General features: G+C 50.8%; 2 protein-coding genes across 2 annotated transcripts; one reads left to right on the top strand and one right to left on the bottom strand.

Moving 5' to 3' along the window:
• Positions 1–103: 103 nt before the first annotated feature.
• Positions 104–15,056, top strand: FNDC5 (fibronectin type III domain containing 5; the record flags this gene model as incomplete). Its single annotated transcript, XM_084222612.1, has 6 exons — positions 104–182; positions 8,396–8,511; positions 8,822–9,026; positions 10,494–10,586; positions 12,668–12,801; positions 13,426–15,056. 6 exons carry the CDS (start codon positions 104–106, stop codon positions 13,465–13,467), a joined length of 669 nt encoding a protein of 222 aa, XP_084078738.1. The 3' UTR covers positions 13,468–15,056.
• On the bottom strand, positions 4,859–26,829 carry S100PBP (S100P binding protein; the record flags this gene model as incomplete). The annotated part of the gene is made up of 4 exons (XM_084222611.1): positions 4,859–4,976; positions 24,724–24,828; positions 25,480–25,577; positions 25,768–26,829. The coding sequence occupies 4 exons, from the start codon at positions 26,827–26,829 to the stop codon at positions 4,859–4,861; spliced, it is 1,383 nt and encodes a 460-aa protein (XP_084078737.1).
• Between the last annotated feature and the right edge of the window lie 1,144 nt (positions 26,830–27,973).

Below are 27,973 nucleotides of genomic sequence, written 5' to 3'. Positions count from 1 at the left end.
GCGGTGCTGAACGGCTCCGCCGCGCCCGCAGGACGCGCCGCCGGCGGGGCCCGGCCCGGCCCGGCCCGGAGCGGCTCGGCCCGGCCCCGAGCGGCCGCGGGGGATGGAGCCCTTCCTCGGCTGCACCGGCGCCGCGCTCCTGCTCTGCTTCAGCTACGCCGGTCTGCGCCCGGTGGAGGCAGGTACGGGCGGCCGGGCCCGGGAGCGGCTGCCGGGCTCTGGGGAGGGGGTTCGGTGCCAGGAGAGACCCCCGGGGGGGAGCGGCGGGAGCGGGCAGGGCTGCGCAGAGGGGTCGGAGTTTGGGGGGACTTTGCCGGGAATTGGGTGCAGAAGAGGCGGCGGTTTGGGACACGCAGCCCCGCGGCACCGGGATCGGGCAGCGCCGGGCGCTCGCAGCCCGGCATCCCCGGGGAGGGAGATGTGGAAACGGGGAGAGGGAGCGGAGCCCCTCACCCTGCGCTGGGCAAGGGCAGGGGGAGGTTTGGGGCACCTGAGCAGCGGCCCCGGTTCGTGTCACGGGGCTGAACCGGAGTGGAGGGGGCAAAGCCGGGTCTGCTCTGTCAATGTCCCTTCCCGGCTGTCCAGGGCCCTGCCGGCTCTGCTGGGAGCTCTGTGAACGCTGGGGAAGCACCGTGGCCCCAGAGGAACCCTGGTGGTCCCAGAGGAACCCCGGTGGTCCCAGAGGAAGCACCTCTCCAGGGGCACTGCACATCCCTGCCACAAAAACCAGGCCCCTCCGAGCTGAGCAGCTCACCTGGAGTGGGGGATCTTTGGCGGTCCCTTGAGCTGGACCTAATTTTGGAGCTACCAGGATGGACCCGAGTCCACTCCTGCCTTCACTGGCCCCAGCAGCCCCTGTGTGGGTGTAAAGTGGGCAGTGCTGGTGGAGCTCCCCAGCCCAAACCAGCTGAGGGCTGTCTCCTTTGCTGGCTGTAAGATGTTGGTGGAACAGCTGCTTTGATTTGCAGCCTGCTGCTGCCAGGATATCTTGCATTCCAGGAGGCTGGGGGGTGATTATTAGGGATGCAGAGCTCCAGGGAGTGGAAATTCCTTCTCTCCAGCCATCCCTGGAAGTTGCTGGAGTTACATTTGGGGTTACATACAGGGCTGCAGCAAGCCCTGGATGCCTTCAGCTCTGCCACCCGTCCTTGGCCAGGCGTTGGCTCCTGAAGTTGCTGTTTCACAACTGCCAGAGCCGGGGAGATTAATGAAACATTCCCAAAGGGAGGGAGCCATGAGGAAAACACCGCGGAAAACACAATGGAGGCGTCTGCAGTTGTGACAGCACTCGGGGTTTCTGTAAACTAGGCCACTTCCCTGCTCCTCCTTATCCTTGGATCACCTCGCTTGGCATCCCAGAGTAAACAGGGAGTTGTGTCCCTGCACATAAACACCTCCTGCTCCTGTCAGTGCCACGTCCCCAGGAGCTCACGGTGAGCTGTGGGACTTTGGGGTGCTGCCATGCACCCCCCACTGCCTCCTCCTCCTGTGTCACCCGTGCCAAGGGTCCTGACGGGCTCTCCCTGCACCCAGGTGAGGCAGAGGACCTGAGCTGTCCCTGTTTTCCAGAGCAGGAACGGAGGGATGAGGGCACAGAGTGATTTTCCCAAGGTCACACAGAGGTAGTGGCAGCGTCACCACCATGACAGCTCCGTGTCCCCAGCCCTGCTGATGATGTGGCCACAAGGCCACCAAGGCACACGAGCCTTGGAAAAGCCCATGGGGAGGAAATCATTCCCAGGCAGGGATGGAGGCTCCAGGGTCTGTCCCCTTTGGACCCAGAGCTTGTGTGAGTGGGTTTAAAATAATTCCTGCCATGAGAGATTAAAGCTGCCATTCCCAGGAGGGACTGGTGCAAATTCCCCCCCTGGCAATACCAGGGCAAGGTCTGCTGAGTGACACCGAGCACAGGCCCTGCTCTGAATTCAGGGATTTTGGCCAGGCAGGACCAGTTTTTGCCAAGGTGATGCCAAGGTGAGTGAGGAGGGGAAGCAGGAGCAGGATGATGAGGTGGCTGAGAAATAATCTTCACACCAAGGTTCCTTGGCAACCCCAAATCCCACCTGGGTGGGTGATGCCCTCCCATCATTCCCACTGCTCCAGAAGGACCCTGAGGAAACACTCAGGATGGTTGGCAAGTCAGGAATAGGATTTAATTTAATCTTTGTCCCCTCCTCATTAGGCTGAGCTAATGAAGAGAGGGGAGCTGGGCTGGGCTCAGGGCACTGCTGAGGGCTCAATGAGCAGGGGGGTGATGATGGAAGACCCCAAAATAGGCCACAGCCCCAGTGACTTGCAAGCAGCCTCACTGCGAGCTGCCAGCCCATAGAGCAGCTCAGGTCAGGTTTATTTTTGTCAGATGGAGAGCAGAGGTGACACAGCTCAGGTAAAACCTCCCCTGCCAGCACAGCTCTGGGCCAGCCCTTGGCACCAGGACAAGCTCCAGCTTCACAGCTCCCCCACCTCAGCTCCCCAAAAAGGTGCCAAACCCCCCTGGCTGGATTCTGAAGCGTGTCCTCACCCCCTGAACCACTTCAAACCAGCCTCACCCCGTCCCTAGGCAGCCCCTCAGCCTCGTGGGGGGAAGGAGAGCAAAGCAAAGGCACCAGTCTGACTCCAGGTGCTGATCCCCAGCTTGCCCGAGCTGGATGTGCTCCCTGGGGAGCTGGCATCACCCGTGGATCAGGGTGAGCAACGAGCTCAGCAGGCTCAGGAGAGCAGCAGAAGGTCTCTCAGCAATTTGGAAACAACAAGGCAGCCCATTGCAGCCCTCTCCCTCCATCCCAGAGGCCGGGGAGATTCCTGCCTGGCTGGGGATGGCGTAAGCGCTTTATTGATTGCCGCGCTCGGCGTGGGAGGGATTTAATTGGGATGGGGAGGTTTCTCACCCCGGTGTCAGGCTCTCAGCAGGGATGGTGCTGTGAGAGGCAGCCAAGGTTGAGCCATCCTCTTCTGTCTCCTGCTGGGAATCTGCTTGTGGGAGATTCCTCCCAGAGAGATGTGCTTGCAGTTATTAGCCACGCACTCCATGCACGTGCTGCTCCTGGATCCGTCCTCACCCTTCGGATGTTCGTTGCTAAACAAACTCTTGCTGGTTTATGAAGTGCCCAAAGGCTGAATTAGGGCCTGGATTGAGTATAATTCAGTTATAAGCAGAAATGTGTTGAGCAATGAAGCTGCAAACTTTTATGTGTGCAGTAAAAAGTGGGATACAGGAGCAGAGCTGGGCCTGGAGCAGGCAGCAAAATCCTGGGAGAGCTCTGGTGTCAGCATCCAGCACTGTCCAGGAAATTCCAGGCTTCCTCACCCCCTCTGACTGCTCTGATATGACAGAGGTGTGGGATAAGAGGAGCTAAGAAAGCCTGTGGTACCCAGTTCTCCGTGGATATTTAGATCCTGGATAAAAAATGCCACGATGGGAACGACTCTGCTCTGAGTTGGCAGCATTTAAACCCAAATTGTAGCACTGGGGAGACCTGAGAGAATCCTGCCTGTCTCTGGGACTCTCCAGGGTAGAAACATTCCTTCCTTCAGCCCCAAGAAATTCCTAATGCTTGGCTGGCCACAGTCTCTGTGCTCCCTGAAAAGGCTCCACGCTCCTGGCAGCATTTCCAGCACGTTTGGGCAGCTGCTCCCTGGGGAATCAGCCACAGAGCCAAGGGGTGGGCAGGAGGGGGCTGCTGGCCTATTAATATCCCATTTTTATAGGCAAGTGAGCAGTCAGCAGGGAATAATTGCCTCTTTCCCAGCTGAAGAACCACCAGTTGGCCTCCCTGCTCTTTGAAATCTCTGGATCTTAGCAAACAGCTCTGCTTCCCATGGGGCTGGGAGCAGGAATGATCCCTGCTCCCACACATACCCCTGGGGCTCCCTTCATTAAAACTCTTGGGAATGCTGAGCAATGTGCCAGCCCTTCCTACACACCCCATAAAACCCACAAGCAATTAGAGCCACGGATGGGATCCATGCTGGGAGAGCACAGAGAAAGCAGCAAAATCAGCTCTGTGTGAATCCACACTCGGGGAAAAGGCAGAAAACATCACATGCATTTTAGGGATGCTCCTTTCAGGTCGTGTCCTTTCATCTCCTGCATCTCCAGGGAAGGTTGTGGTGCAAAAATCAAGAGATGCTGGGAATTAAGGCTGGGATTCACTGCTTCCTGCAGGAAGGGGCAGCTGGAAAGCAGGGAATGAGCAGCTTCAGAGCCTCAGCTCACCAGACCATGTCCCTGGGGCTCTGAGGCAGCTCAAGCCCTTCCCAGCAGGGAAGGAGCTGCTTGGGAGAGGAGCTGAAAGAAGTGGAAAATGCTGGGAATACAGCACAGCCTCAGGAAGGATGCAATTCCAAGCACCTCCATGGAAGAGGTGAATTCAGGGGTTTTGGGCACCCCTTGGGTGAAGAGATAAATCCAGAAATGCACTTTAATTCCAGACCTGTGGCCTGGACCTGGCTGGCCTGAGGTGACCCCAAGGGTGTGACATTCCCACAGGTTCCTCCTTTCCTTCAGTGATGCCTTTGTGGCCTGGGTACCTCTCTGATCCTACCAGACACCCCAAGGTTTGGACACCCCAATATTCAGCATCTTCCCCATTCCCAGGTGACACCAGCAGTGGGATGGGACAAAACTTTTCCCTGCTCTTTCTCCCACTCCCTCCCATCCATGCCACAGCTCCCACAGGGAATCCAACTCACAGGGAAGTAGGGGGGCTCCTCTTCCTGCTGCCACATAATGAGCTGTAGAGGGTGTGTGGGGCCCCTCTCTCTCCAATTAAAGTCCAACAATAACGAGGAAAACATTTAATGGAAGGCTGGGAGGGGTTCTCAGCACGGGGAAGGGATGAAGGATCATCTCCAGGGCTCAGGATTTCTTGGTGCACAGCGGAGGCTCCGACCTGCTCCTGCCAAAAGGGCCCCAGGTGCGGCGGAATCGGGGAGGGCTGGGACACACAGGCCTGGGGGATGGGAGATTTCTGACTCTGTGGGAAGGAAACCAGATGGGATTTTAGAAATCCTCTGTTTTTAAGCTGCTATTCATGTTTAAAAGTCCAGATTTCAGCTGAAATCATCAGGGTTTCCCTTAATGAGGGGTGGGGCGATTTTCTGCTGACATGAAAATGAGAATATTTTTTTCCATCTAAATTTGGGTAAATATCCTCTGCCAGTTTGCAGGGTGGGATTTGCTCCAGCATCCTGCACTGGAATGAAGTTAAAGTGCTAAACCAGAAATCTTGCACCATTCCCTTATGGAGCAGACAAGGAACGTGCTGCCCTCAGCAGCTCTGGAGTAAAGAGGCACAAAAATAAAAACCTTGATCCACAACCCATTCCCTGTTATCCCTGCAGCATTCCCACCCTCTGTGCCCACCCCCAGAACACCAGCAGTTTTCCTGGCTGCCACAGGCACAGAAGCAAAGTTTCCAGGAGTTGCACATGACTCTAGAAGGAAACAAAAATTTAGATTTGGCTCCTCAAAGCCCTGCTGGAGCTGCTGACCCCCTGCAGCCAGCTGGTAAATTACAGGAATTGCACCTTTTCCACCTGATCTCAGCCAGGCTGGCACTGACAAAGAGCTGCAACAGGGTCAGGGAGCCAAAAGTCCTGTGGAATATCTTGGAACGGTGTTTTAGGTCTTAGGAAGTCGTGATCTCATCATTTCATCTCTTGGGAACAGGGAGGAAAGAAACCTCATGGATGAAAATTTTGGTTCCAAATTATCCCCACAGCTCTGGGAGCAGGAAATTCATTTTCCTGGGTTTGTGTTTCTGTCAAACACAATTTAATTCTCTTTTTAGTGTTTTTGTGCTGGTTGGGCACCACTGATTTGGGTGTAGCAGTGCAAGGGAAGGCACATTGGGATCTGCTGCCCTGGATTCCTGGATTTTAGAGCTGCTGGCTTCACTACCCCATCCCTCTCTCAGGTATTCCTACAAAGAAAGGTTCTAGAATGTTCCTGACCACCCACTCCAGGGGATTTCTCCCTCACCTCCATCCAGATTCCAGTTTTGGAGGCTTCAGGCTCTGGATTTCAGCTTTGCTGAGTGCTTCCCTCCTGCCTCACAGCTCTCCACCCTCTCCCACCACTTCCCAGGAGAGGTTTTTGCTCTCCTCCAGCTCTTCAAGGTCCTCCCAACTCCCCCACATCTTATGCCATCAGGAAACTCGGACACTTTTTATGCTGTGCCTCCCTCAAGGTCACAAATTTCAAAGGGGACCTGAACACTCCGAGTGCTGTTCCCTTTTCCCAGCTTTTTTAACATGATCTCTGCTCTCTGTTCCTGTGGGGTTAATTCATCTCTTTTCAAAGCCCTCCTCCAACTGAAGCTGGCTAAATCAGTGGTAGCTCCTAAAAAAATATTAAAATTTAGCTCCTAAAAATACCCAGGGAAGCCAAGCAGGGCGGGATTGAGCGCTGCAGCCGGGAAGGGCCAAGTGCTCGGCTGCAGCTGGAGAATGTTTTGTCTCCCATCCCTCAACTCCGTCATGTCCTCCGTATGTTCCAGCAAATTCATCAGGCATGACTCACAGACCTTCCCCGTGCACATTCCTGTCTGCTGACCGCCCCTTCCTAAAATTAGACTCGACTTTTGTTGGTTCAGTCACGGGGGAAGGTGAAGAGCTGCAGACCCACGTCCCTTCCTCGTGTCACAGCCGGCTTTGGAAGGGACTTTTATTCTTTTATTCCAGGATGGGGAGGATGATTAGTCTCCTCCCTTGGCTTGTCACTGGCATTGCTGCTGCAGGGAGGGTGAGGATGGTGAGGGATCCCATCCTCCAAGAGGATGGCTGGGGAATTCTGCTTCATCCCATGAGGGCCGAGCCCTGGGAGATAAGAATGCTCTGGGTCAACACGGATTCCATTGTTAGTCCAGAGAGGAGTGACATCCCTCTGTGGAATCACAGACTTGCTGCTCCTCCTAAAGTCCTAAATTTGTGTGAATTCAGCCATTCAGTGATTTTTTTTCTTACTGAGTATCAGTCTGGCTCGAATGGCTTCTCCAGACGTTTTATCCCTAAGGCTCTACCTGCTGGCTGTGAAAGGAACGAGGGATCACTGTGCCAAGTGACCTTCAGCTGGGGAATTCTGTGCTCCTCTGTCCCTGGGGGAACATTCACCAGGAGTGATGTCACACACTGACACTACAGCTTGAATATTTTCAGCTCCATCCAGGCAGCTGGGAATGACCATAAATCCAACAAGTGTCACTGGAGATGGGCACAAGTGCACCCCTCTTATACTGGTGACCTGTGTCAGCCCCCAAGGGGTGGTTATAATGAAATAAAAGCATTAATTTCTCATAAAAATAGGAATAACACAACTCTTCCTCACCCTACTGACCTCCTGGGGGGCTCAGAGCATTCACTGCTTTGGGTTCAGAGCAAAGCTGAAGATTGTGAATTAAATTTCACCAGAGGAGAGGGAACAGAGTCCAGCTGGAAGAGCTGTGCCAAGCCTAGGAGGCAAAACCTTCCCTTGAGATGCCAGGAAGGGCTTTGGACTGGGCAGCTCCCTTGGGAAGAGGCTCCTGGGGAGGTTGTGCAGGAGCCCAGCTCTCCTTGGCAAGGCTAGGAGGATCCTGCTGGAAATTCAGCTGTGCTCTGGAACTGGGAATAAACACAGAGCCTCAGGCTCCTGCTCTCCTGGCCTGCCCTTTCCACATTACAAGATCCACCAGGTCCTGGCAGCTCCAAGTGGATGCTCACTGGATGTGCTCTGACATCAGCCACAAAACATTGTAAGGAACATTTTCTGCCAGGAAAAAAAACAAAAGAAACTCTCCCAGTTCCTGCACTCCTGTGTTTCAAACCTCCAGAATGCTCCTCAAAGCATTCTGAGTGCACACGTCCATGGCAGAGCTGGAATTTCCTCCCAGCTGTCACTGTCAGGCTGTGACAGGGAAAAATGTGGCTGGGGAGGATGGCATGAATGAGCTGCTCAGGGCTTGGCTGTGGTGTTCAAGAAATTCTTCCCAAGGGTCGAGTATTTCACACATGGAGTCATGGAATGGTTTGGCTGGAGGATCAGCCAGTCCCACCCCCTGCCATGGGCAGGGACACTTTGCACTGTCCCAGGTTGCTCCAGCCTGGCCTTGGACACTTCCAGGGATCCCAGGGGCAGTCACAGCTTCTCTGGGCAACCTCCACCACCTTCCCAGGGAAGGATTTTTTCCCTGCATTTAACTTAAATTTCCCCTCTATCAGTTGGAACCCGTGCTGAATGTAACTCTTATTGTCAGCTGACATCTCCTAGCTCCACCCTGGGAATTGAGACCTGGAGTGCCTGCAACTTCCAGGCCATAAATCCAAACCAGATCCTGAGGAAGGTCCTTTCCCACCCCCTTCCTTGCCCTTGCTGTGTGTCCTGTCCCTGTAAAGGCTCTGCTCTCCCTCCTTGCAGACAGCCCATCGGCTCCAGTAAATGTCACAGTCAAACACCTGAAAGCCAACTCGGCCGTGGTCACTTGGGATGTCCTGGAAGACGAAGTTGTCATTGGATTTGCAATTTCCCAACAGGTACCGTGCCTAGAATTACCCAGTTCCAGCCATGTCCATCTCCCCCCAGGTGCCCTTGCTTCCCAAATCCTCCTGCTGCAGTTTAAGCCCATTCCTTCTCGTCCTGTCCCTCGTGGTCCCGGAGGGGATTTGGCTCCCCCATCCCCTTTGCAGCGGCGCTTTGCACTCAGTGGCTGCAGAGAGGGAAGGATCCTGATGGTTTCTCCACATCCACGTGGTGGGCAGGGCAGGAATCAGTGGCCTTAGGTGACAGCAAATGCACGTGGAGAGGCCTCTCCACCACTCTGTGCTCTCCTCTCTCGGCTTCCAGAAGAAGGACGTGCGGATGCTGCGCTTCATCCAGGAGGTGAACACCACCACCCGCTCCTGTGCCCTCTGGGACCTAGAGGAGGACACTGAGTACATTGTGCATGTCCAGTCCATCAGCATCCAAGGCCAGAGCCCTGCCAGTGAGCCAGTCCTCTTCAAGACCCCCAGGGAAGCTGAGAAACTAGCCTCTAAAAATAAAGGCAAGTGTGGGTGAGTTCCTACGTGGCCCCTGGGACGCAGGGCTCCGCAGAGAGGAACCAGGATCCTGAGTGGTGAGAGGAGCTGGGAGAATAAATAGGTGACAAATAGATAAAAACACTCGTGGGGCTGAGTGTGCTCTCAGGATGTGCTAAGGGGGCACAAGGTGCCAGGGAGGTGCTGCTGGAGGTGGCTGCCCCTTCTCCCTTCAGATGAGATTTAACAAAGTGAGGAGGAGGAGGAGGAGGTTTGCAGCTCTGTGTCCTGCTCCCTACAAGTGGAGAATGCCAGAGGTAATTCCTGGCCAGCCTGTGAACTCACATGGAACCAGCCCCCCTGGATGGCACTGGGCACACCACTGTGCTCACAGGGCACCTGTGGGATTCACAGCACCTCCTGGGCTTGGGTTTCAGACAAAAAAATACCCAAAGGCTCCCACTTTTCTTACATTTTCAATATTTCTGCCAAATCACAGAGAGCTGAGCTTGGAAGGGACCTCACCCAGGCAGGGTCAAGCAGAGCAGGTTGTCCAGGATCACATCCAGCTGGGTTTGCATTATCTCCAAGGAGAAAATCAGGCACTTCCTCACTGGAAATTCCTTCCCTTGTTCCTCTTTAGCCAAACCGGGCTCTTGAGGGTTTTCTGTCAGCAAGAATCCTGCTCCAAGGAGGGCCTGGCAGTGCAGGGCTGTGGGGACACCCAGGTTCCCCCTGCCTGCTGAGGGCCCAGCCTGTTCCAGGGCTTTTGGCCGTGGTTCTGAGGATGTGAGTCCTTGACTCTCTTTATTAAACTGATTTGGAGGCAGTAAATCCTGAATTGCTGTTTATCTCGGAGCACTAAGAGGAGCACTGCTCCTTTCCTGGGGGCCTGAACTGTAATCTCCTTAATGCTTTGAAGCCAAGGAGGCGAATTATGCCCTGCAAAAAGGCTCTGCTCCTTTCTGAATCCCAGGGCTCTGCTGAAAAACATCCTGCCAGGCTCTCCACACCCCGGAGCTGGAGCTGCTGGAGCATGCCAGGCTTTGTGACAGGTGCAGATGGCACTAACAGGGACAGGGACAGCAGAGAGAGCAGCCATGGGGACAGAAAACACTGCCCTGTCCCACTGCTCCTCCCTGCCCTGTCTCCTCAGGGTGCCACAGGATGAATCCTGGAATCCCAGCCTGGTTTGGGTTGGATGGGACATAAAGCTCATCCTGTTCCACCCCCTGCCATGGGCAGGGACACTTCCACTATCCCAGGGTGCTCCAAGCCTGTCCAAGCTGGCCTTGGACACTTCCACGGATGGAGCAGCCACAGCTTCTCTGGGAAATCCATCCCAGCCCCTCTCCAGCCTCAGAGGGAGGAATTGCTTCCAAAATCCCAATCCAAGGAGTCTCAGGACTGCCCCTGACACTGCCTGGGGTCAGGAGTGCTCCTAAGCCAGGCTCTGAGCCGGGCTTTGGGTCTCACGGTGTCTCTTTGCCCTTGTGCAGATGAGGTGACAATGAAGGAGATGGCGAAGAAAAACCAACAGCTGCGAGCGGGGGAAGTTCTCATCATTGTTGTGGTGTTGTTCATGTGGGCAGGTCAGTCCCGACTCCCTGTCCAAAATAATACCCACAGGATATCCTCAGCAATGCCTGGCTGCACGTGGAACCATGGAAGAAACCCTTCCTCCCACAAAAAATAAAAGTTCTCAGCTGTAAGGGCGCCTCAGGTTGGGTTTTGCAGCTCGAGTTTGGTCCACCAGGAAGCAGAAAATGGATTTGATGGAAGCAATGCCCTATGGCTAATCCTGTAATCTCATTTTTTTCCAGACTGCCCTGATTATGATGCTCTCAGCCACAGAATCATGGAATGGTTTGGGTTGGAAGGGACATAAAGATCATTTTGTTTCACCTAACCTTCCACCAGGGCAGGTTGCTCCAAGCTCTGTCCTGGAACATTTCCAGGGATTCAAATTCCAACAGGATATGCCTTGAGTCCTTCAGATATTACAGATTGCAGTAATTTTCTGGATATTAAATTACTGCAATGCTCAGGCAAAACAGAGATTTAAGAGTATTGCTCTCCACACCCACTATTTATATTTATATTTATATTTATATTTATATTTATATTTATATTTATATTTATATTTATATTTATATTTATATTTATATTTATATTTATATTTATATTTATATTTATATTTATATTTATATTTTGCTTATATTTCTATATACATTTTCCAGATAAATTTCCCCATCACAGAAATGGGATGCAGGAATCCAGGTGAAACCGAATCAGATCCATGTATAATAAATTTTTTCCCCTTTATTTGCATTTCCAGAGGCTGGACAGCAATTATTCCTAAAGCCAACAATCACATGAAAATCGAAATCAATTTAGAAGATTTCCAGAACCTCTAGGCCGTTATTTTTTCAGCATTTATGCCATGTTTTAGTTGTGCACATCCCAGTTTCAATGCCCTGCCAGGGAAAATAATCATGAATAATTACATGGGGTGACTGAACAACTGATTCATCTCCTGCTGTAGAATAATCTGAGACTCGGATCAGCTGGGAACAAAGAATTTGCTAATCCCACAATTTCCCTTCCAGACAAATTACTTACATTTAAAAAGCAAAAGGGGTGTGGGGAGAATCTCTCTACATCAAATGGGTTCTTTAAAAAGTCTCAATACACAAAAACCTCCCTCCAGCCTTTCACCTGGCCTGTATGACAATATTTGGGAAAATCCAAATGGAACCAGTCCCTGCCCAGGGCTCTGGACTGAGCCAAGCCCCAGCTCTTGTGTTTCTGGAATTTCTCATGGCATTTTCCTTCTTTGTGTGTCAGTTTTACCCAGGGAAATCACACAAGGAATGGCTGTGGCAGATGTTAACGCCTTTTCTCCCGGAATCAGCCATTTACCCACATTCCCAAAGAAAGAATTTGGGCCACTGTGTTTATCAGCAAAGCCTGGGGGCAACTGCCAGCTCGTTTTATAGAGCAGGATGCTGGAAGATTTAAATATATTTGGCTATTAAGGAAGATTTTTTTCAAGGAGGGAAAAGCAGCATCTGCCTGGATCCACTTCACCTACGTGTCTGGAATCTGCAGGCAGAGAGGTTATTTGGTGGAAACATCACATAAAGCTTCTCAGACAGACATTTGCAGTCATCTTACGTGCCACGGCTGCCCCTGCTTCCCTCTCCACGTGCCTGGGGCTGTGGGGAAGGAAATTTCCACTCGCAGCTTGTGCTGGTGCCCATTTGCAGGTGCTGGCAGGTTCAGAACCTCTCCTCTGCCAGCTCCAGCTCCAGAGGACGGGGAGCAGAGGACAAAGAACAGAGGACAGGGAACAGAGGACAAGGAGCAGAGGACACTTTTCCACCAGGCAGAAATTCCAGGAGCTCCTCCAGTGCTCGCTGAACCGCAGGGTTGGTGTTGGTCGAGCTCCAAATGCAGAGCTTAAAACACTTCATAACAGGGAGGCTGGAATCTAATTAATCTTCTGTCGTCCTGTCTAACTAGTTTAGCATGGAATTAAGGGAAGAGCCAGAGGGCAGCCTGGCTGTGGTCTGGGAGGAACTGGGAATGCTGCCGAGGCTGGCCAGAGGGATCTGTGATCTCTGCGGGCTGCTGAGCTCCCGGGTGTGATGGTGATGCTCTCTCCCGACAGGGGTGATCGCCCTGTTCTGCAGACAGTACGATATCATCAAAGATAACGAGCCCAACAACAGCAAGGAGAAAGCCAAGAGCGCCTCGGAGAACAGCACACCCGAGCACCAGGGCGGGGGCCTCCTGCGGAGCAAGGTGAGTGCCCGATTTGTGCTAAACCGACCCAAAAAAAGCTCTGTTAAAAATCCTCCCCCCAGGCGGGATGCGGGAAGGGAACACCCTCCACACCCACGGCTCTGCTGAGCAGGACAGCAGCGCTTCGCTCCCACCCCCAGGATCCTGCCTGGCCGCCAGAAATCAGATTTCAAGCCACGTTTCTGGATGATCTGAGCATCTCTGGAGGGAAAAAAAATGAGTTCCTTGGGTCCTCCCACAGCAGCACGTGGCAAAGAGGACACTGCTTCTGTAATTAACTGGAGAGTTAATCAGCAGGAGCAGGGATGGTGACACACACGATGTCGCAGTGTAAATAGGTCAGGCCTTTAATTTATCCCAACTTATTTCGATTAATGCAACTTCCTCGTGTTTCTGTTCACATTCCCACTATATTTATTCAGTATTTTAAGCTGTTCACTGATTTATGATGGTTCAGACACAGTGATGATCCCCACAAGCCTAAAACCTCAACTCTGACCCTTTTTCACCACCATGAAGGTGTGGGAAGGAGAATTTTCACAAAACACAACCTGCAGGCTGCACTGAGCTCTGATGTGATTTTTCCTTTCTACACATCAGTTTTTCCTTTGTTTCCTCTCCTAGTTTCCAAAAAACAAGCCCTCAGTGAACATCATTGAAGCATGACAGCCTGACACCTGAGAGATGGACTCCATGCCTCACTCTCACTCTGCCTCTGAGCCGTGCTGACTGGGGAGGTGAAACATTGTCGGAGCAATTTGCAAAACAAGACCTCGTGATTGTCACTCGCTGGCATCCACCTCCTCATCCGTGTTTCTGCAAAACATCTGGCCAGGAAGGGAAATCCTGCAAAAAAAAAAAAAAAAAAAAGAACCAAACCCTGACACCCAAACAAAGAAGATGGAGAAGAATCAGTGATGCTGGAGTGATCTGTGAATCAGATTGGAGCAACATCTCCCACGCTCCTTTCCACGCTCACACTCCATCTTCTGGGACAGTTTTCCTGGGTTTTGGGAATGCACAAGGTTCTGTTGTGTCTTTCTCTGGTCTCACTGTCACTCCATCCCTGGCAGTACTCCCAGGCATCAGGCACATCCCTCTCTGAGCAGGAATGGAGGGAAGCTCATGGCAAACTCCACCGAGAAGCCAAATTTTGGCTGCAGCGCGCTCGGGCCTCGCTTTGTTCATCGATGTGTGTCGTGTGCCACGTCTTGCAGGTGGGTTTTTCAAACAAAAAAGGCATCCCCCAGTTTCCATTTCCACCAGGAGAACTTCCCTGGCTGTTCTCCAGCTGGGCTGCAGCACATCCTCCGCTGCTGCTGTCTCTCCTCTCTCACACTGGTGCTCTTCACCTCAGAAAAATCGGGGAACACTGAGGCACAGACCAACATGAGGGGACACCAGAAGCTGTTCTTTAGCTTCCAGGATAATTTCAACCATTTTCTTTGTGGTATTTTCAGCTGGGCCTGAGTCCACCACCAATGGGATAAAAGGTCCATAAAAATGTAGCCAGTCAGCAAAAAAAAAAAAAAATACAGAAAAAGACAAAATACCTGATGATACCGGTTGCTATGCAAGGTCTCCAGGGGCAGGAGCTGTTTATTGTGGAAGGCTCTGGCCTGAGGGGCCTTTTTTTGAGGGCTTAAGTTCTTAAAATGCTTCTTTTAGTAAAGTTTCTGTGTGGGAAGGGCTGGTTCTCCTTAGAAATCCTGCCTGTGCTGTTCTGCTGAGGTTGGAATGGCAGGAGCCCTTCCCAAAAGGGATGAGGATGCAGGGGAAAGAGCTGGGCTTCTCCTCTCTCTTAGCAAGTGCTGGATGTTTGTAAGCTGACAGGATCCCTGGGGATTGCTGGTGCTCTGGAAAGCTGGGAGATGCAGGACCATGACATGAAAAAGATTTACTTTTGTAGTGTGCCATGGGGTATCTGTGTTTATTTAACTCCTCCACAAGACCACTCCACATGCACTTAGGGGATGAGGTAGGATCCACCTTGTTCCATCAAATGCCAACAGAGGTTGGCCTGAGGAAGGTTTGGAGGAGCCTGGGTTGGGAGTTCCTGACCAGGAACAGCCTGGCAGTGAGGAGCTGCCATCTCTCCTCTTCCCCTGTCACCAGCTTTTCCCAAAGAGCTGGTTTGGGAAAAAGGCACTGGGAAATTCTCCTGAGGATGTGCTGCCTCCAGCCAGGCCAACCCCAAAGGTGGCTCCAGGATCCTTTGCCTGAACATACTCTTCCATCACCAAGAAGGAGAGGTCACCACCTCTGATACAGACAGAGCAATAAACATTTTATAATGTACAATAAAAGATTAAAGGCATCTCTTGTGTCCTTGTAATGCCTGAATTGAATTATTTTATATTCACTTGTTTTGAGCAGCAAACACATCCTGAAACTGGGGAACTTTGTATTTCCCAGACCTAAAAAATAAAATATTTTCTCAGTGTCTGGGTGGAGAAAACCAGGGAGGGTTCTGGACTAAAAAAACTTACACCATAAATAGCACCCCCAGCCCTACCTAACAAAATTCTTCAGCCACGTCTGTTATCTCCCAAGGAAGAAACAGCATTTGGAATGCACAGCCCTCCAAAGGGAGATTTAGGACAGATGGTACAGCATGTGCAAAATGATAAGGGAGATGCTCTCTCCTAATCCTGGGGCAGACAGCCCTCAGAGAGCTGCTCCAGAGGAAATCCAGCCTGGTAATTTGGCAGGTTTGGGGGTTGTGTGGCTGTTTTAAAGCCACTTGTCCCTGGGAATTCAGACCATATCCCTTTTTTTTTTCCACAGTTGTTGTTCCCTAGGGACAGGTTTAAGCTACTTCTTTCCTCACAGAGATGTGATCACTCATTTGGTAGAGGAGAATTAAATTTAAAGTGTCAGTGTGGGGCAGAGTTCAATATTCACATGTGGCAGGAGATGCCAGGGTTATTTTGATAACCTGCATTTGATAACCCATAACTGCAGGCTTGGAGAGTAAGGAAATGTTATTTGTGAGGAGAAACAAATGTGGGCTGGCAGAATTCAGCTCAGACAGGGACTCCAAACCACTCAGTCCAAGTGATTCCCTTCAAGGAAATTTTCCAGCCCCTCTGAATTGAAGTGATGGAGTAAATCCACACTTCAGGAAAAGGTTATAGGAGAATAAAGTTACTTAAAACGCTGCTATTCTGAGGGTCATAAACATCAAAGCTTTAACTGCTGTCTGGATACTAAATTCCACTGTAAGCCACGAGAGTCAGCCCCTGTGTGAGCTCAACCCTAAACCCATCTTTAGAACAGAGACCTCACTCCCATCAGCAGCTGCCAAAAGATCTTCCTGAGGTGTTTTACAGTCAATAAAGGCAAGAGAACAAGCAAAAATAAACCCAAGACGCCCTGAGGGAAGTCATGCTGGGCCACAGCACAGCTCACCCTCCAGACCACCCACGTCCCCCCACGTGTTTCTGCCCCGAGTGCTGATTTTGACTCATTGTTGGAAGCGGGAGCTGCAAAAAGAAAGTTTCAAGAAATACTAAAAAGCAGCGAGTGGGAGTGGGCTGCTGTGCCAGGGATCCCAGAGAGGCCGATTCCCTGCCGAGGTCTGAAAGCAAAGCCCTCCCAGCTGGCTCGGGATGAATCCCGTGGATTTCCAAGAACCAACTGAGCAGAGATTTGGGGCACAATAGGAGCAGGGAGCTGCAAACAAAACCCTTTGGCAGCACACCCAGGGCGTGTTTCGAGTTGAGCGCCGCTCTCCTCCCTCCTTCCCAGCACTGTAATATTATGCCTACAAGTACAATTTAACCAATAGATTCCTCCCCCACGAGTTTAGCAAAAGAGGAGCCGCGGGAGGAAGTGTGGAGCAAACAATCCTGCACAGCGTGTCCTTCCAACTCACAACACAGCCCCAGCCACTTGTCACCCCCTCCCCCGGGCCACCAGGCACCGGCACAGGCTCCTGCTCCCAGGAAAAACGGCAACACGAGGCACTTCTGAGTCTCTGCCACTTCCATAGAAAGCGAGGAGGAAACACCTACACGGAGGAAAGTGTTAGCACAATCTCAGCTGGTGATGGAGATGCCAAGGGAGAGGAACGGGCTGCTGGTGGCAGCGTTTGCCAAAGATGGGAGAGGTGACATCACTCCAAAGCCGATGTCACAGCTGCACATCCATTCTCCTCAGCCAAACACGGCACCTCGGCGAGGCCCGAGCTTCCCGAGGAGAGAGCTGAAGATGACACCATATGTTCCACCAAATGTAATTTCCCCCAGATTTGCAGCAAAAAAAGCTTCCTAACGACGCGTAATGAGCTATTACAGCCTCGTCTGGAAGCAGAGCTGACCAAATTCAATCAGCTTTTCCAGCTTTTGTTAAAAAAGCTGCCCCATCAAGGCGCTTGTTATGTTAAAATATCTTCTGTTTGCTCCACAAATCTGGTGTCTATTGAATTGTCTGGTGACCTCAGGCATTGGAATGATGCTGTTCCCCCTTGGTGGGGCTGCAGCCCACACGTCTGGAGGGAAAAGGAGCTGCTTTCTCCTTCAGCCTCAATTTTGGTTAAGTAAGTTCCAAATGAAGAATCTTCATTATTAGTGACAGAGCCGGGGAAGGCACAGCTTGAATTTCACATTCCCAGATGGAGGCAGCAAAGCTGGCAGCCAGAAAAATCTTCTTTTTCCTTGGAATCTGGACATGCTGGATGCAGAGCCATTGAGTGGCAATAATGACAGAGCCCCACGATGCCATTTGACACTTTGCAGCATCTTTGTCCTTTTGAACTCACAAAACCCTCACCTTTCATGCCACCAACCTCTAAATCAAACCTATTTATACCACCCAGACCTGTTCTGCACCTAAATATCCTCCCAAACCAAAGGGAGAATTTAATCAGCTTCCACTATTTCCCCTTTGAGGATGTAATTTCTTCCTCCTTACAGGCAAGAGCTGGTTCGTTTTTGAGAGGAAGGCAGAAAAAGAAGCCCCCACACAGTGGTTTCATTCCAGCCTCATTGTTTTCCAGCTGCAATGCATTGATGAACACTGTTAAATTTTTAATTGTGAGGCATTTCGTCAGAGCTCACACAGGGCTCACACAAAGCCAGTTTTATTCCAGTTTTTATTGATATCACTGGGTTCTACTACAGCAAAAATCATCAGCAGGGCCCTTGGCTACTCTCTAAGAGCAAACAAACAGCAAAACTCTCTGTCCTTCCATGCAGGCTTCATCCACAGCGCCTCCCTCCTCTCTCCACCATTCAGATGTGGATCACTTGCAGGGTCAAAGAAGGAAATTTGCAGCCTTAAATCCTTCCCAAAGGCAGAGCTGCTCCACGGCAGAGTTTTACACTCCCAAAGAACAAACCCGAGGGGATGGAGCACCCCTGGAGACGCCATCAGCACCTCCCTGGCACGGGCAGGAGCTGCTTGCTGAGAATTTCCATCCCTGGAAGTGTCCAAGGCTGGGTTGGGCAGGGATTGGGGCAAACTGGGAGAGTGGGAGGTGTCCCTGCCCTGACTGAGATGATCTGAATGATCTTTGTGTTCCTCTGAACCCAAACCATGCTGGGATCCCATGGACATCAGGTGAAATTGTCCCCAGACCACAGGTAAAGGATTCCTTTCCCAAAAAACTTCACTGGTTTAACAGCACTGCTGACAACTCTCATGTGCTTCCAAGGGATTTCTCCTTCTCCCTCAATGCAAAGCTCTCTGTAAATAAAATTTACAGAGGTAAAAGTCACCTGAGAGGCTCTGGTGGCACCAAGGACCTGACAGGGCCATGCCCCAGCCCCAAAAGTGCTGTCCATGGGTTCCCTCCTACCTGGCTTCTGTGATTTCTGGGTTTTTGTGCAGCCAGGCTCTGCTCCAAGCTTCACTGCTGATCCTTTGGACAAATGACTTCCATTCTCCCTGTCTCAGTCACTGCACATTCAGGGCAGGGAGAAACTTTGCCTGTTTTCCAAAGTTCTGTCCCACTCTGGGTGCCACAGAATAAAATCTATGAACCACAACGTTGAAAAACTTCAGTACTGAGCTGAAATTTTGATTTCTTTAAGATCACATTGGCCAAAAGCATCTCCAAAAATAGTCAGATTGCAATGATAAAAATATGAGATGATTTGCTGCCTGAGTAAACTTAATTTGCTCTCCAAAATTCCACTTATAAATACCTAAAGGAGTCACAAGGCCCTGCTGGCACCCCTGGGAAGAACATTGGGAAGATCAACCCATCCACCTCCAACTCATTTGGAGTTGCTCAGTAGCACAGGAAAGAAGAAAATGACATCTAAAAGCTGCAAAATATTTATAAACTCAAGTGCAAATCTCATGAAATGCTTTTGCAGAAGGAGTTACAAGTGAAACTTCAAACCACTGAAAACCAGACCAATTAACACCTCTAAATGCAGAACAAGTACCAGCACAGCCCCTCAGCAGCAAAATTCGGTGGGGTTGCACTGGAAGTGTTCAGGAATTCTCTGGAAATTGTGGTTTGGTCAAGTTCTTGCTCACCCTCTGGGATGGGTTGGAATTTGGGGAATTTCTGTTTAAAAAAGTCAGTCAAAAAATTAAACACATTTGGATGAGGCTGGAGCAGCAGCAGCTCTGAAAACAAATCTCCATTTCCTTGGTGCTGGCAGCTGGTACCTGATTTTCTTGGTAGGAGCTTTTCAAAGTGAAACCACATCCTCAGAAGGCACCTTGAGAAGTGAGAACATCAAAGTTCCTTTCAGGAATTCTGCCTGATGCCTCATCCCCTTCTTTGCAAAGCTCCTTCTCCCTGGCCCACCACAAAGGCTGAAGGTTCAACTTCAAACAAAAAGGAAATTTTCCTCACAAAGTGCTGCACCCACCTTAAATCCTCTCATTTGCACTTCCTGAAATAGCACGACAAAGCCCCACCAACTTGAGGCAGCCTCAGAAAAGCAAGATTAAAACCCAAACTACTTCAAGAGACTTGGTTATCTGCAGGCCTCAGAGTGCTACAAAGCTTTGCCCCATCTGTGTTTTAAAAAAAACCCAACTTTGCTGCTTTATTTTGATCTTGTTTATGCACAGGGATGAGCCCAACGCAGGAAATCACAATTCTGAACTGCAAAACCATCTGGTTTTCAAAGCAAAATCCAACCATGGGGGTCACTCCTGTGAAAGCTCTGCTCAGACATCTGGTTTGGAGCAGGAGCAGCTGCCTGGCACGGGGCTGTCACCTCTGTCACAGCACAGTTTTATTTTCACTGCTCAGCAAGAACAGGCAGTGACCAGAAGGGCTCCAATCAAAGCAGCTTGGCCTGGATTCCACTCAGAGCTCAGGGAAAGGCCAATTCCCTGGAATTCTGCCCTTCCCAGGGGCTCTCAGCACAGCACAGAGTCCAAACTCCAAGATTTTCCATCCTGCAGCCATGTGATGGATGTGAATCACAGCTCCTCTCCCCAGCAATCCCAGCCTCCTTCATGAACTGCAGGATCAGCTCCTTCTTACCCAAAGGAACAACTTCTTGCCAAAAACTGAAACTTCTAGAAGGGATTTTTAGAAGTTTTTCTTGAGAAATCCACGGGTGGTGTGGGAGGAAGGGAGGTTCTCCAAGGCAAACTCTCACTGCACACAGCAGTTCCCATTGTCTGCAGTGAGTGTAGAAGAAATCACAACTTTATTTCACAGATTTTGAGCCTTCCTACATCTCAGTTCCTTCCCTTGGCCTTCTGACTCAGAGGTGAAGCAGGTCATAAAAACAGAGGGAACATTTCCTGCTGCCAGGGGTGGGTGCACTTTTCACCCCTGAGGGAAGACAAGGACTTGGACAAACTTGCACCCTGAGTCACTCCAGGAAAAGATTAGAGCTCCTCTCCAACAGGGGAAGTCCCAGGGGCAGATTAATCCCACCAAATATTTGGAGGAACTTATCCCAGTGCCTCAGCATCCACCCCAGGGCTCAGAGGCCTTCTGGCCTGAGGAAAGGGACTGGAGAAACTCAGCTGCCATGGGACAGTGCTTAAAACCTTTGGACTTCTTTCCCCTCATTCCTTCCACAGCAGTCAAGACCACACTAAACATTTGGGATGAGGTTTTCAGACAAGTTGCACTCATTTAGGAACCAGGGGCTCTGATTATTTCAGCTTTGCCATTAGAAAAGTTAGTTTCCCACTCTGAACCCAGGGAACTTCTTATTCTCCTCACCATAAACTTAGAAATCCACTTTATCAATTCTTACTCCATCCCACATCTCTTGAAATTTAGGGTTTGGAGGTGGATTTCATTTGCTTTGAAGTGAAATCTCCCTCCTGAGCTCAGCCACTAAATGGAATTCTTCCTTTAGGTCAGCACAGCCCCAGCCCTGCACCTTCCCTGCCCACTCTCCATCCAAGCAAAATTAATTTGGGCAGGTAAAAACTGCTTCAAGATTAAGTTTTTTTCCTTCCCCTCAGCCAGCTCAGCATCAATCAAGAGACCAGAGTCTTTCAAGGCAGAGTCTGCTAGCAAAGAGTTCATTTGTGTTGCACAGATTTGTTTCTCCATCTGTTCCCTGACACTGCTCTCACTTTCCATCACCTTAAACACACTGTCTGGTTTTTTAAAGATATTGATCTTTGTTATTACAGTAAAACCAGATGGTTTGTGCCTCTTTATAAGGTATTTCCTCCTCCACTCCCTTTGATTCCAGGGAGATCCAAGGAAATAATTTATCAGGTTTCTGCCAGGTTGTGAGAAAGTCTGATAAAATTTCTAAAAGCATCAAAAACCTCCAGCAAGCACACCAAGCCTCAAGGAGAGCTTCCTGGCTGGGAAAAAAAAATGGATGGAGGTCAGACAGGAGCCAGCTCAGCTTCCCAGAGGTGCCTGGAGCAGTGGAAAGTTCCCTGCTCGTGGCAGGGGGTGGAACAGGATCATCTCTAAGGTCCCTTCCAACCCAAGACATTCTGTGATTCTGCTCTAAATAACAGAGTTTTAGGAGCCTCATTATTTGTGTAGCTGATCCAGCCCCAGAATTACCAAGGAGGATCTCATCAGGAAGGAAATAATTCCATTTACTGCTGGATAAAGGGCAATAAAGTGCAAACACTGACAAATGGTCAGCTGGCAGAAATCTTGCGTGGTCAATTATCAGCCCCCCATTGCCAAGCAGATGCTCAAATCACAGCTCATTTTTACATCTGCTCCAGCAGAGCCTCAGCAGCATTTAAATTCTTAGGGGAAGCTGCAAATAAATGAATATATTAGGATTTAACAGCATCTAGAAAGCAGAATGAGAGGAAGCACAAGTCGAGCCATGGGGTTCTCTCCCAACACACTGGAGATGGCTCAATGTGAGAAGTTTATTCTGAATATAAAAGGATTTTTTTTCCCAACTACTCACTGTGACTTTTAGCACTCAATCACTCAATATAAGAATATATATGACATATATGCAGATATAAAAGAGATATATATGAAAAATGGATTTGATATATATGGAAGCTGTATTTGTATATATAAAAATTCTATTTCCTGCAAGGCACTGTGCAGATAAGGGAAAAGACAAAATCTTTCCTGTAGCCAGCTTGGAATTCCCTCAGACAGCACAGCAGCAAGAGCCAGGATCCAAGGAAGAACAGACAGATTACGTAAAAGATGGGATAGCAAAGCAAACATTACCCTGAGACAAATGCCAGGAGATTTGCAACTCAAAACAGAGCTGAAGATTTGTAGCAGCAATATATTAGTTACTGCTTCCCAGAAGGAATTCCCTTGCTGGCTCTAAAGCTGCTGATTTTCCTTCATGAATTCCTTGGGATCCCTCAGCATTTCTCATGCAGATGGCAGTGCTGCAGATGCAGGGCACAGCACACAGGGCACTGCCAGCCCAGCCAGGAGCTTTTCACCTGGCACAAGCGGCACAGCCCACGCTGCCTGTCAGGCTGGGTGCCAAGCCTCCAGCTATTTGCAATAAGAAAGGTTTGCACTAATAAGAAAATCAAATTGTGTGCATCACAGACAATGTTCTTCCCCAGCAAAAGAGAGCTGGGTTTCACTTGTCAGCCTCGCTCGTTTAGAGCTCCTTGCCTGATTTTTTGTGACTCACAACATACGTCTTGCATTTTTAATTTGAAAGCAAGAGAAAACAGGCCATTTTAGCTTTCCCTGCCTGTCCCCTCTGCATTACTTATGCTGGATTCATCCTCTGGAAGCAGCCCTGTGGCGATGCAGCTGCTCCTGCTGCCTGCCTAAGTGCAGGCTCCACACACACAACTGTCAGCTCCTTGTGCCTCACAAGAAATGGCAATTATTGCACCCATGAACACTTGAAATAACCACAGGGAGCCGTGGCTGGAAGCTACCAGAATATTTTGGCTCTCAGAACATCCCAGCCTGATGCATCAGGTTTTAGCATTTCTATTTTTCAGGTTCTGTGGTGCTTTACTGTGTAGTTCTGAGATTGATATTAGGGGATGGTGAGCTCTCTGCACAGAGCAGGGAGACAAAACAATTCCTGCTCTAGCTGGGCACCAAGGACAAATGATCCAAATATCAGCCCAAGAGCACAAACCCTGTGGGCTGGAGAGAGAAAAATAAGAAGGATGGGACTGCAGGGGCTAAAGCTGGAATTGGACAATGAACTGCAAGGTGCAAATGGAGCAGAACTGATCAAAGTGAGGGACCCCGTGACCAGTTGAGCATTTTGGGACCATTTAGGTTCATTTTGGGTGCAGCCCTGGCTGGGCTCTTGTGCTGCCCAAGGTGGATCCATTGAGGCCTTTTAGTAAATCCCTACTTTATTATTTAGCTCCACCTAACCTCTGTTTTGGGTCAGCCTTCACAAGGCCATCAAGAGGGACAGAAAGCACCTGGAAACCCCCCTGGAGCAGAGCCAGAGGGGCTCCCAGCTCCTGCCCCCCACTCCTGCAGTCCAGAAGGTGTCAGAGCCCAAGAACCCCGTGAGTGGATGAAGGGATATTCTGTTAGCACCCAAGTTGGGTGTGAGGGGGTGTTTTGTGCTCTGGAATCCAGGCGGGGCGCAGTGCTCTCCACCTCCCCTGCTGGTAGGAAGGGCAGACGCTCCTCTCCCTGTTTTTTAAAAATTTCTACTCCTAACCGTTAAAATCTGGGGTGTACATTCTCCTGTGAGTGTTTCCCTAGAGTTGTCCCCTGGGATTAGTACTGAGAAACTGGGGAGAGCTAACCAGGGGGGAGTCATTGTTTTTAAAATCCAAACTTATTAGACTCTCAGAAAAGATCTGGCACCACCCCCGCCCCCCATGAGCTGAAATCCAAACCTCTTTGAAATCCAAACACCTTCCTTTCCACACCCCCACAGTCAGTGGTTCTTGGATGACACCACTGAGGCAACACAGAGAAGGTGTCAAAAATAAACCAAATCTCAGCACTTGAGCTCAATTCCCTCAGTCTGAGTCCAAATCCCAGCACTTGAGCTCAATTCCCCCAGTGTGAATCCAAATCTCAGCACTTGAGCTCAATTCCCCCAGTCTGAGCCCAAATCCCAGCACTTGAGCTCAAGATTTCCCCAGTGTGAGGTTTCAGGGGGCGGTGGAGTCCTGGAGGTGGCACCCAGTGCTCTGGGCTGGTGAAAAGGTGGGAGCTCCATGTTCTTGGAGGTGTTTTCCAATGTTGATGATTCTGGGATAGTTGTGAACTGACAAGACCAAGTTAATTCCCAACAGAACAAGGCAGAGCTCAACTCTGCTTTTCCCATGGAATACAAACCTGCTTTGGCAGCATCCCTGATTTTCCACACCAAACCCCCCCCACAACATTTCCCAGATATCTGTAAAAGTCCTGTGAGCCAGCCCTGGAGGCAGGCTGATTCCTGTGCATGGCAGTGCACAAAAGTGGCCCAGGCACTTTTTATTCCCCTCTGAAAACAAACACACTCCAAACAAAGAATTCAAGTCCAGTCAGGAGATGAATTTTTCCCTCCCCACCAGCCTCATCCCCTCCCACTTGGAGGTTACCTGAGGTAATAGCCACACTTTTCCTCACTTGGATTGGCACAGCCTGGAGAGAAACGTCTCTTTTGCTCAGGCTGTGCTTCTGAAATGCAGGTCCGTTGTTTTGGCCTTGAAAATAATAAATTGTGTTAATTTTTTTTTAGGTTATTTGTTAAATTAGGTTACAGTTCACAGAGAGGGCAAAGAGCCCTGCAGAACTATGGCAGATGTGACATTCTTGTAGCACTGTTCTGGGATTGAAAAAAATGAAAGTATTTATTTGAGTAAAGCTGCCAAAGATCAACCACGCCGAGAGCAAAGCAGCTGAGCCACCCAGCCGGTCACTGCCCTGCTGACCACAACGAGAACCCGCGGGGGAGCTCTCAAAAGCAGGAAAAGCTCTTTTTCACAACAGCAACGCCCAGAATGAGGGGGGAAAGCCCCGATGTGCCACCTCCAGGAGCGGGGAGAGCAGGAGCAGCATCCCGACCCGCTCTGCTGCTGCCACCTGCAGGGAACGGCTCCGGGAGGAGCAGCCAGGGAGGCACAAACATCCCCTCTCCTGCCTGCAGCCAAAACTGCCTCACCCACCTCCTTTCCCGCTTCCCGATATTCTTTCCCCTCTTCCAGTATATTACAAGGTGAAATATTTCTTGTTTCCCCACTATTTCAGTGCAACTTAATTTAAAAATAGAAATAAACCCAGCAACACACGGCCAACAAAGTGGTGGAGGAAACAGCTGGGATGGTTTTTAAAGTGCAGTTTTCCTAAGAAATTACCTTTCTTCCTCCTCCTGTGGGACAGGAATTACTTTGCCACTTTTCTTCCCACTGGGTGGCTCTTCCTGCCCACTCTGGCCTACAGCTGTGTCCCTTAACTGGAAAGGGAAGGAAAAAGGGGATTAACATGTAATAAAACTTTTCCATCTAAGCTTTGCTTATAGAGTTATATAAAAATCCACTTTAAAAACCTCCCCTGTATCAACACAGCACTTGTGTGCACATGGACAAATCCAAAGGGATGGGATTAAAAACATTCAAGTTCCAAGAATGAAGATGTGAGTTTACTTTAGTGCTGCCTGGTGGCTGCTCAGCTCCTTTGGATTCCCCTTCAGCATTCTCTGGAGAGCCTGATTTCCTTGACAAACAGCTCATTGTTGCTTTGGGAAGTTCTTTTTTGGGTGGCAACACAGATGCTGGACTCTCATCCCCTGTGCTCTGGCCACAGGCAAGGCCGGATAAGGGCAGGGATTTTCCCAGGCAATCCTGAGCCAGGCTTTCCTGGCCTTTAGGCATCACCCTTTCTGAGGATTTTTCAGGAATGCAGCTCCCAGCAGCTGTGGAATATCCCAAGCAATCATCTATCATGGCATCCAAAGTTTCTCTTTCCAGGTTGTTTTCCTCCAGAGCCTCATCGACGCAGGCGCCGGCGAAGGGGCTCAGGTTCAGCAGCTCCTGCAGGTCAAGGTCCAGCTCCTGCTGCAGCCTCTGGGCCCCATCCAGAACAGCAGTGCCACTCAAAAAGCCAGCATCGAACCCAGAGCTGCCTGAGGGATGCTCCTGGGGCTCCTCTGCTTCCTGTGTCACCTCTGAGGGCGCCTCACTGAGCGACGTCCCCGCGGTGCAGCCGCTGCTCTGGGCCTGGTCGCTCTCCCCGCTCTCGCTTTGGCTCAGGTGGCTTTCACCAGGGAGCTGCTGCTGCTGCTCAGCTTCCATGGAATCATCTGCCAAGATTTCCTGGATCTCTTCCTCGGTGTAATCAAAGGGAGAATTCCCTTTCTCACTGCCTGACAGCTCCAGCAGGGAATCATCCAGCTCGCTGTCGTCGAAGCACCTGCTGATGTCCAGGGAAATGGCCACGTCGTCGTACTTGGCCAGGGGAAAACTGGCCCCAAGCTCATCCTGCCCGCTCTCATCCAGGAAAAGGGAGCAGCCAGAGCCTGGGGAAGGGAGCAGAGGGTTCCCTGCTGGGTTTGGAGTGCTGCAGTCACGGCTCAGCACGCAGGCTTTCTTGGCTGACTGCAGCGCCTGCACCTGCACTGTGGAATCCGAGAGCCTCTTGGCCCTGGGGACTGGATCCTGCCTCGCTCCCTGACGGAGCCCTGGGGAAGGAGGGCAGCTCTCTGCCATGGCTCTGTGCCTTCCTGCAGCTCTGCTTCCAGCTCTAGAGGCTCATCTGCTGCTGCTGGCCTTCAATCAGCCCTTCCAGAGGAGGAATCTGCAGGAGTCAGCTCCAACCTGCCAGCAAAAGCAACGTGCTCAGTGAAAGGAGCTCAGCTGTATCCCAAAAACGCTGGGATTTAACAGGGAAGGCAAACCCACCACAATCTGATCTCTGTTCTTGACTGTTTTAGGTGCCAGCCAATCCTTCATCCCTACAGTGGAAATCCCCTCAGGCTGTGCCCTCTCCTCCCAAACTGCTGCCAGTCCCTCACAGCAGACCCCAGGAATCCCAAATCACAGCCTTAAACTGCAGGACACTCTCGAGGCATTAAATAAAACCTCCAAGTGTCTCAACCCCCATCTCCGCCCTTCAGAGATACAAATAAACACATTTTTTAAAAAATATCGGTTTGGGGTTGGGAAAAACTGAGCAAAGGAAGTGGAACCCTGTCAGGGAATTAGTCATTGAGACAGACAAAAATCCTTCATTTGGGTGTAGCCCTGGCTGGGCTCTTGTGCTGCTCAATGTGGATCCATTGAGGCCTTTTAATAAATCCCAACTTTATTCTTTAATTCTGTCTAGCCTCTGGTTTAGGCCTTCACAAGGCATCACCTTCTCTGAGCAATGTGCCAGGACCTCACCGCCCTCACAGAGAGGAATTTTCCCCACTATCCCACCTCCCCTGGCACTGGGAGCCATTCTCTGTGCCCTGTCCCCTCAGGCCCCTGTCCCACGTCCACCTCGGAGCCCCTTTAGGCACCAAAACCCGCACTTGGGTCACCCCCGAGCCTTTCGCTGTACAGATTAAAACCTCAGGAGGCGCTGCCGCCCCGCTCTCCCCTCACCGAGGGTTGGAAGCCAACACCGCCCCCGTCTCCCTCCGTCAGGGACCCGCCCGTCCCTCAGCGGGCACCGCCCAACCGGCGCCTCAACGGCACCGCCCCAAGGCGGGGCCCAGCCCGCCCCGCCCCCGGCCCCTCCTCCCGGCCCACGCCAACACGGGGAGCTCCCCGAGCCCCGGAAAAAAAGGGGTAAAACGGCCCAAAATAAACGAGGGAGAATTAAATTTCGCTGAGGCAAAGCAGCGGCCGCGGCCCGGCCGGGCCTGGC

The sequence above is a fragment of the Fringilla coelebs genome (genome assembly GCF_963513975.1).
Source record: "Fringilla coelebs genome assembly, chromosome: 28".
NCBI classification, from domain to species: Eukaryota; Metazoa; Chordata; class Aves; order Passeriformes; family Fringillidae; genus Fringilla; species Fringilla coelebs.
This window is presented reverse-complemented; position numbering and strand designations above follow the sequence as displayed.